This window comes from Gossypium hirsutum, chromosome A06 (assembly GCF_007990345.1).
Source record: "Gossypium hirsutum isolate 1008001.06 chromosome A06, Gossypium_hirsutum_v2.1, whole genome shotgun sequence".
NCBI classification, from domain to species: domain Eukaryota; kingdom Viridiplantae; phylum Streptophyta; class Magnoliopsida; order Malvales; family Malvaceae; genus Gossypium; species Gossypium hirsutum.
Window position 1 is genome coordinate 21,416,128 of NC_053429.1, and position 8,771 is coordinate 21,424,898.

General features: G+C 34.2%; 2 protein-coding genes across 3 annotated transcripts; one reads left to right on the top strand and one right to left on the bottom strand.

The window, feature by feature from the left end:
- Positions 1-409: 409 nt before the first annotated feature.
- On the top strand, positions 410-6,386 carry LOC107961639 (oligouridylate-binding protein 1). 2 transcript variants are annotated; one of them, XM_016897704.2, is made up of 13 exons: positions 470-805; positions 1,398-1,459; positions 1,646-1,748; positions 1,888-1,964; positions 2,042-2,103; positions 2,194-2,281; positions 2,439-2,514; positions 2,603-2,633; positions 2,725-2,844; positions 3,242-3,327; positions 3,746-3,919; positions 4,026-4,085; positions 5,930-5,996. In XM_016897704.2, exons 1-12 carry the CDS (start codon positions 722-724, stop codon positions 4,080-4,082), a joined length of 1,020 nt encoding a protein of 339 aa, XP_016753193.1. In that variant the 5' UTR covers positions 470-721; the 3' UTR covers positions 4,083-4,085; positions 5,930-5,996. The 2 variants fall into 2 exon arrangements, with proteins under 2 accessions (XP_016753192.1, XP_016753193.1); XM_016897703.2 differs by lacking the exon at positions 4,026-4,085 and having other exon boundaries at positions 410-805; positions 5,930-6,386.
- Positions 6,387-6,502: 116 nt separating this feature from the next.
- Positions 6,503-7,602, bottom strand: LOC107961640 (FCS-Like Zinc finger 13). The gene is made up of 2 exons (XM_016897705.2): positions 6,917-7,602; positions 6,503-6,793 (listed from the first exon to the last, which is right to left on the bottom strand). Exons 1-2 carry the CDS (start codon positions 7,414-7,416, stop codon positions 6,631-6,633), a joined length of 663 nt encoding a protein of 220 aa, XP_016753194.1. The 5' UTR covers positions 7,417-7,602; the 3' UTR covers positions 6,503-6,630.
- Positions 7,603-8,771: the final 1,169 nt, after the last annotated feature.

Below are 8,771 nucleotides of genomic sequence, written 5' to 3' on the forward strand. Positions count from 1 at the left end.
AATTTAAAGAAATAAAAATAGAAGGACTAAATCTAAAATATAAAAAAAAATATAAACTTGGAACATATTATTTATAAACTCATATAAAAGTTTTAGCATTTTTATTCAGGGATAAAGTCTAAAAAAATACATATGAAGTTTGGTTGAATGTTTAATGTTTTGCATGTGTAAATTTATATATTGATTTAATTTTTACAAACCATACTATCATTACCAAGGTAAAATGTTGCATACACAAATAGTAATACTAACTCAATATAAAAATAAATTGATGTGTACAATTGAATCAACATCAAAGTTTCATATATAGATTTGAATCACAATCAAATTTTATGGGTATAATTGCACTAAATCAAAATTCCTGGCTAAAATTGCATATTTAACCAAAATTTATACATAGTTTTGATATTTTACCCTTTCTATACACAGAAAAAAGTACTATAAAATCATGGGAGCTTCGTCTTTTTGCTCACTCTTCATTTTATCTTTTCCTTTCCAGTTTCAACTCATAATAATCTAGTGTTCCCTTTCGAGGGATTTTACCCCTTTTTTTTTTCTTTTTTTTTCTTTTGAATTTTTTTGAAATTTTTTCTTTTTTGGGTTTAATTTGGTTTAGTTTCCGTTTTTGTCCTCATCCTCATCTTCTTTTTCGATTTCTCCAGAAATCCTAACCCTATAGATTTTCTCAGAATCTTCAAATTTTTAACTAAACTGAAAGAAGATGCAGCAGCAAAGGCTAAAGCAGCAACATGCTCTGATGCAACAGGCTTTGTACCACAATCCCAGTCTCATGAGTGGTCCTCAGGTTCTTTTTTACTTCTCTGTATTTCTCCCTCTATTAATTTTGTTTTTATATCAAAATTGAGGGTTTCAGTTTCTATTATGAAGTTTGTTTCTTTCTTATTCGACTTGGGTTTGTTTTAATTCATATATGTCGTCTGCCAATTTGTTTGCTTGCTAGTATTACTCAGTGAAATCTTTGGGGATTTTAGCCTGAGAATTTTCTGTTTTCTGTTGAAATTATACGACAAAAATTTGATTGAAAAAAATTGTTCTTTTCTTGGGAGATAATGTTATCATTTTTGTGTAAGAAATGGCTCATTAGCTTTGTCTTCTGATGTGGGTCATGATGACAACAATTAGGGACTGTTTTAACGGGAAAAAAAAAAGGGCAGGTAGCAGCTTAATTATGTAAATATGATCCTTTTTTCTTTTTTTGTTTTGTATTTTGTTACTTTTAAGTTTAAGCTTAGGTATCTCCTTTAGGCATTTGTTTCTAGTGTTAGTCATATTGACCGTTGCGAGAGTGTCCCAGTCCAGCACAGGGAAGAAATCCTTCTTTTCTTTTTTTTTTTTTGTTTTTGTATCTTTAAATTTTTTTAATTTATGTTTTGCAGATAGAACCTATCTTGAGTGGGAATCTTCCTCCTGGCTTTGATGCAGCTACTTGCCGCAGCGTGTGAGTTTTGCTTAGTTCACTGTTTAAAAAAGTTCACATTTGGTCTTTGAGTCTTTTTATTTGAGCTATGCTCATAATTCATAATATCTTTTGCATGTATATTTAGTGAAGAATCTTAGTCTTAATTTTTCTGTTTATGTCCCATTTCATTGTTATTTTTATCATTTACCTAATCTTAAATTGCAGATACGTGGGAAATATTCACCCCTACGTCACGGAACCCCTTCTGCAAGAAGTCTTTCTGAGTACTGGTCCCATTGAAGGATGCAAACTTATTAAAAAAGATAAGGTCATCTTTTGATGCACTTGTTTTCCCATTTTTCTTTTGATATCCGTGCTTCATCAACTTGTTATTGTATTTTTGGGGGTTCTTGGTTCGTGCTTGTATCATTGCTAATGGAATGGGCTTATATTTTCTTTTAACGCAGTCATCGTATGGTTTTGTGGACTACTTTGATCGCAGATCAGCTGCCCTTGCTATTGTTACTCTAAATGGAAGGCATCTGTAAGTAACAAGATGAACCCACATGGTTTTGGCCTTTTCCCTTGTCCTATACTTTTAATATATGGTATTCTTTGCAGATTTGGGCAACCTATTAAAGTTAATTGGGCATATGCTAGCAATCAGAGGGAGGATACATCAGGTTAGTATATGTGCACCATGAGTTCTACCCAGTTGTACCATATCTGTGTATTTCGTCAACAACTAATGATATTTCCACTTTGGCGTTCAGGTCATCACAACATTTTTGTTGGTGATCTCAGCCCTGAAGTTACAGATGCTACTTTGTTTGCATGCTTTTCTGTGTACTCTAGTTGTTCGTGAGTGCTAATTCTCCCCATTTTACCTTGAGATTACCTCTTATCAATCTTGAACTGCTGAAATTGTGGGTTTAAAGGGATTTTGGGGTTATCAACCTTGACCTAGTAGGACAGTCCACTGAAGGACAAATATGCCCCTCATTTTTTGTGGTTGCAGGGATGCTAGGGTTATGTGGGATCAAAAAACTGGCCGCTCGAAAGGTTTTGGTTTTGTTTCTTTCAGGAACCAGCAGGTACTTGGGTCACTCTTTTTCTCCTCTTTCCAAATGTGTTTTAATAATGTCACGATCATTCTTTTCTTTTTTTTTTTATTCTTTTCAGGAAGCCCAGAGTGCAATTAATGACTTTAATGGTATGTGAAACATTGCTCTTATTAGATACAGGCTTTTGTACTCTGAGAAGACTTTTTCAAATTTCTATCATACTGTTTTGGCGTATTGTAGGGAAGTGGCTTGGAAGTAGACAGATCCGTTGTAACTGTGCTGCAAAAGGTGCCACTTCCAACAATGACAAATCAGGTTTGGATGCCAAAGGCGTTGTAGAGCCGACAAATGGAACCTCTGGTAAGACCTTCCTTCAGTTTTGGAATAGTTCTTGTCCTTAAGATCTGGTATCAGTTATTTTAGCTTTCCCTTCATTTTCTTTTCCTGGAATAGCAATTGGTGTTTCTTTCTAAATTTTGAATGCATTACATCTATAATTTCATCCTACATGGTCTCCGCATTTTGGTTTCTGGGCTTTGTTGGAGTCATCACTGCCAATATGGATGTTTGATGTGTTAATTATATTTTCTTTAACTATCAAGAGTAGTATTAAACCATAAAATGTTTGTTCTGCCATTATTAAGTGTTCTTGTTTTAAGTTTTTTCTAGTCTAAATGTTCTACAATTACGTGGAGTAGGGCATGCAAATAGTTATTTTGATTCTGGTAGAGCTCATATAGCATTATGCTTCTTGCAGAAGAAGGTCAAGAGAAGACTAATGATGATGCTCCAGAGAACAATCCTCAGTATACCACGGTTTATGTGGGCAATCTTGCCCCAGAGGTAAGTAGTTTTTTTCCAATCTAAAGTTTGTCTATTTTCCCCTTAATCCTAACTTTTGACTGAGTAAAATAGTGAGGTTGGTCCATCAAATCTTACTACTGAATTAAGATTCTTTTGCCACAGCAAAGTTTCCCTGCCTGCTGCACGGTTAATGAATGAACCCAAAATTTTCTGGTGTACTGTTTTCTAATAGCAAGATGCTAGCCTTATAAGCATCACATCACATGGTAGTGAATTGAGTGGTAAAACTGTAGTTGCTGCCAGAATGTGGCTCAAAAGATTAATGAAGTATCAATTCATAGGGTTAATGACAACTTTTATTAATTTTTTATTTGCAATATAAAAATAACCTTGCATGTCAGTATTTGGTTCTCGTAGATGGATGATGGTAGTGGTTCTCATTGATAAATAATTGCAGGTTACATCAGTTGATCTCCACAGGCTTTTCCATACCCTTGGAGCAGGAACTATTGAAGATGTTCGCGTGCAACGAGATAAAGGTTTTGGTTTTGTGAGATACAGTTTGCATACTGAAGCAGCTTTAGCTATACAGATGGGAAATGCTAGAATTCTGTGCGGTAAACCAATTAAGGTATTGCTCTTTCCAAGACCCCATAATTTAATTGATATATTTGATGTTGCCAACGACACATCCTATATTTTGACTTACGAAACATCTGTTATGCGTTTTGGTGTAGGATCTAGTTACAGGTCTAGAGGAGAAAGAATTCTTGCTTCGACCTATGATTACTTAAAAGGCAGATTTGTCCTTAACTGAACCCCATCTCAAAATATCGTTTCTTTTTTATAGAATAATTGCTTCCCTTTTTATTTTATATTGGCAGCCTTTTATAGATTGTTAATAACGAAGGAAAGAGTCCTAATTGACCTAAAATAGAATTCCTAACTTAGAGTTTATGAAGAAACAAAAACCTAATATAATAGAGAAAATAAGTAAAACTAAAACTCTTAATAAAACCTGATATAATAAATAAAACTAAAATTCCTATTGCAATAAAAGCGTCTATATCATTACTTCCCTTCTCGGAGTTGAGCTTGTCCTCAAGCTCAAATTCAGAATAAACTTCAGAACTTATCCAAAATCACTCATCATCATCTTGCTTGCCTTCAACATATGATACTTCTATGCAAAATAATTTTTTACATTTGTGTCCCATGGAATAAGACTCGTCACAATTATAACATAGCCCTTAAGTCCTTTCCACCACTTTTGTCTGTGTCAATCTCTTAATAAATGGTGCAGAAGAATCTATTTTGCCATTGTTCCCTGTTGGTTCTGTTGTTTGTCCCTTCCCTTTGCAATGCTTTTAGTTGTTGGAATGATTGAATTGCTGCCAATGTTTTGGGAAGTTGGCCAATTCAGGATGGCTCGAGATAACAGTTTGGAAGAGACGTTTTGTTTACGTTCCAATGTTCAAGCCATATTTATTGCAACTCCAAGGTTTTCCTGTTGTTGCATCTCAATATCAATTCTAAGTTCCTCGATCAACTCGGTAGTAAAGGGGTTTACTTCTTATCGAGGTTTAAGATTAGTAGTCCTAGCCAATAGTGATTGCAATTGACGTTGATATTCCTTTACAGTCCCAGTTTGTTTCAAGTTGGCAAGTTTTCCCATGGGGTTATTACTCATAGGTGGCCCAAACCTTACATGACAACACTCTTTGAAGCGCCCCCAATTAAGATTTGCCTCATCTTCTTCCCTTTGATTAAGCCACAATTGTGCCTCTCCTAAAAGATGGAATGATGCTAAGCTTACTTTGTCTTTTTCGTTAGTTCGTTGATTGTCAAAAAAATTTTCGCATCTTTTCAACCAGCCTAAAGGATCTCCAACACCATCATAAGTGGGAAATTCCATCTTAGAGTATCGTGGCACCATGCACCCACGTGTTGCAAGCCTAAATTCCTTTTCCTGCCTCCGCTGCTGCCCTGTTATTCATTATTCTTCTTAGAATCTCCTTTCGTTATCTTTTAGACTGAAAGAGATAATATCGCCATCTGCTCCTCTAATGCTTGTTGCCTTGTAGCCATTTCCATGAAAGCCTCTAGCTTGGCTGTCAAAGTCTTTTTGTCACTCATGACAGTTGGCTCGGATACTAAGTTGTTATGCGTCTCGGCGTAAGATCTAGTCGTAGGTCTAGACGAGAAAGAATTCTTGCTTCGACCTATTGTTACTCAAAAGGCAAGTTCGTCCTTGACTGAACCCGCTCTCAAAATAATGTTTCTTTTTGATAGAATAATTGTTTGCTTCTTTATTTCATATTGGCAGCCTTTTATAGACTGTTAATAACAAAGGAAAGAGTCTTAATTGACATAAAATAGAATTCCTAACTTAAAGTTTATGAAAAACAAAAACCTAATATAATAGAAAAAATAAGTAAAACTAAAACTCTTAATAAAACCTGATATAATAAATAAAATTAAAATTCCTATTGCAATAAAAGCGTCCATATCAGCATCATTCATCCTAGTATGGAATTATTCATACCAGTGTTATTGCTGGATGTGTAAATTTTCTATATTTATGTCTAGTCCAACTATTATCTTTTAGTGCCATGACCTACAAAATGTTTAAATGGTGCAGTGTTCATGGGGTAGCAAGCCTACTGCACCAGGAACAAGCTCTGCCCCTTTGCCTCCACCGGCTGCTGCACATATGCCTGGTTTTTCAGCTGCTGATCTGGCTGCCTATGAACGACATATGGCAATGAGTAAATATGGCGGTGCACAGGTAATGAGTATGATGCATCCACAGGGTCAAGCAATCTATGATGGTGGATACCAAAACGTTGCAACAACTCAGCAGCTTATGTACTATCAGTAAATGGCGAGATCCGGATCTATTTTGGCTTAGCATATTTGGAGAACTGATAGGATGAATCTGTTTTTCCATTTTTCTCTTGTTTACCCTTTTTTTTTTTTTTTGGTTAAGATTGCTGAATGCCTTCAACTTGTATGTGTACTAAAACAATTCCTTTGCTAACTAATGTCTTTTGTGATCATTATCGTATATGAGATAGCTTCATATTTCTACCTCTCTACCAACAGACCATGGATTTAGCTTTCAGTTTATAATTATGAACATCAGAATCTTCTCTCATTTTATCTTCAAAAATGAAAACTGCGAAAGGATGTTCATTTCTTATCAAACCCAATATTTCTCATTTAGCTTTCTGTTTTTATTATTCTTAATAAAGTTATTCTTAATCCTCATAAAGGTATATGGTATTTCTCCGATAGATATAATTACATACGCAGGAAGAACCCCCATATGAGGACTGGAAGCTAAATTGCAAGAATCCCAGTTGAGAAGAAGATATCCCCAGACTCATAAGAGGAGGTTGTGACTCTTGCAGATCTTGAAACTTCTGATCTGCACTGTTCTTTCCTCTCATCCATCATTATTTGAGTTGACCTACACTCTGAACTGCAAAACGCTTTTTCCCCTCTGAAAACAACACATATCATTAACAACAGAATTATCAGTTTCTCTCATGTAATTAATTACCATATGGAAACAAGCAAGCAGAGATTGGGTAATTAAAAAAGGGGTAAAAGGGTGTGTGTTTACCTATACATGTAAATGTCTTGGCCATGCAGCTTTTTCCTGCATAGGTGACAACAACTGAGAAAATCTGAAGTTGGGTAAGCAACCTCTTCCACAAATCTTGGTGCTGGAGCTGGGGTTTCACAGTTACTTTTTCTCCTTTCTTCACCTCCATCATAATACACCTTTGTAGACGACTTGCCAGATCCATGGGTAGTCACATACGTAAAATCCTCCAAACTTTCCATCTCTAAATTCTTCCCACCAGATTTCACAACAATTACATTTGAGCTACAAATAGTATGCCTGCAGGAATGGGTACTACACTTGTTATCTAGTGCAACAGCAATCCCTAGTCCAACCCCACCAACATCATATCTCTTCGAACTTCTAGGTGATGGTGTCTTCAAATCTAGTGGACTCCTAGGGCTTGTAACAACAGCATCCAAAAATACGGGTTTTTTGCCGGAAACCAATAATTCAGACAATTTCCCCATCATCGGACGTGGTCTCTTCCCTGACATTACTTGACTAAAAGAGAAATCAAATCTATGTTAAGAGGTGGAGAATTCGGAGAGATATTTGAAGCGCTCTCTCTCTCTCTCTTCCACAAGAGGCAGCCAATGTTTAAGAAAGCCACTATAAATTTATGGAGGAGTGGAGTGGAGTGGAGTGGGTGATAGACTTAGCCCATGGTTTAGTTTGGAATTATATTATTATTATTATTACTATTATTATATGACTCATAATTGCTACTTTGCAATTACCAATTTCAACTATTTAATTTTAATGTTATTTTATGTAGGCTTTTTTCTTAAATTCATCCTTAAACTATACTCTAATTTAAAATTACTCCTTAAACTTTTTTTTAAAACTATCAATTGTCTCATTTTATACAAAAGGCATATGATATTTAATAAGTAAATGTCACGTGTCATGTTCTTATTAGATGATATTATTTTTTGGTAAACTAAGATAAAATTGATAGTTTAAATACAATAAAATTCCAAGGATAAATATGAAAATTGAGTTATAGTTAAGGGACAAATTTATAATAAAAGTTTTTATGTAGAAAATGATTTTATGAAAAGGGTCGCTTTTGAGGTGGGACCAATCTTTTATAATGTGTTTGTCTAATGATTGAGACGTGATCTCGAAAGCTATGGCCCACATGCGCCCCCCCTGCACTTACCACAATAAAAGATTCTTCGCCCATTCCATCATCGCCGTTTAACTTCTGGTACGTGGCGCAAATCTATGGGTGATGTTGCATTGCAATTATTGCTGAAGATATTGATTATTTTCTTTTCTTTTTTTTTAAAATTAGTATCGAAATTATTTTCCGAATCATTCTTTTGTGCAGTGTTCAATGTTCGTAATGTTTCCAAACTTTTAAAATAAATATTTTCTCTATTAAATTTTAAAATTTGATCACTTCATTAATATTTTAACTTATTTTAAATGTTACTGATAATGAAGCAGTTTTTTTCATACATGTTGCTTACGGAAAATTTAAGAGTATATCTGAGGGAAAAATTAGGGATGTATGCTGAAATTTTAATTATCTAGTGGTAAAAATACGTTTACAGAAAAGCGTTTTTAACAAAAAAAAAAAGAAAAAGAAAAAGGAAATGGCTTAATATAATATTTGATTTTTAAATTTATAATTTTTTTAATTTGGTATCTAAACTTTTTTGGGCCCAATTTGATACCTGAATTTAATATTTTTTTATAATTTGGTACCTAAGCTTTTTTTAAGCACAATTTGATACCTCAATTTATTAAATGTTATACAAATTACGTAAAATACTAATAATATGAAATTTTTGTAAGAGTATGCTCAAAGATCAATAATGAGATGGTTGTAATAACATATTTT

Bases quoted from the DNA above. Each gene is read 5' to 3' on its own strand.
- LOC107961639 (XM_016897703.2), top strand. From the start codon at position 722: ATGCAGCAGCAAAGGCTAAAGCAGCAACATGCTCTGATGCAACAGGCT. The intron at 3,328-3,745 runs GTAAGTAGTTTT...AAATAATTGCAG, and splicing joins TGGGCAATCTTGCCCCAGAG to GTTACATCAGTTGATCTCCA. The intron at 3,920-5,929 runs GTATTGCTCTTT...TAAATGGTGCAG, and splicing joins TGTGCGGTAAACCAATTAAG to TGTTCATGGGGTAGCAAGCC.
- LOC107961640 (XM_016897705.2), bottom strand. From the start codon at position 7,416: ATGTCAGGGAAGAGACCACGTCCGATGATGGGGAAATTGTCTGAATTA. The intron at 6,794-6,916 runs GTAAACACACAC...TGTTGTTTTCAG, and splicing joins CAAGACATTTACATGTATAG to AGGGGAAAAAGCGTTTTGCA.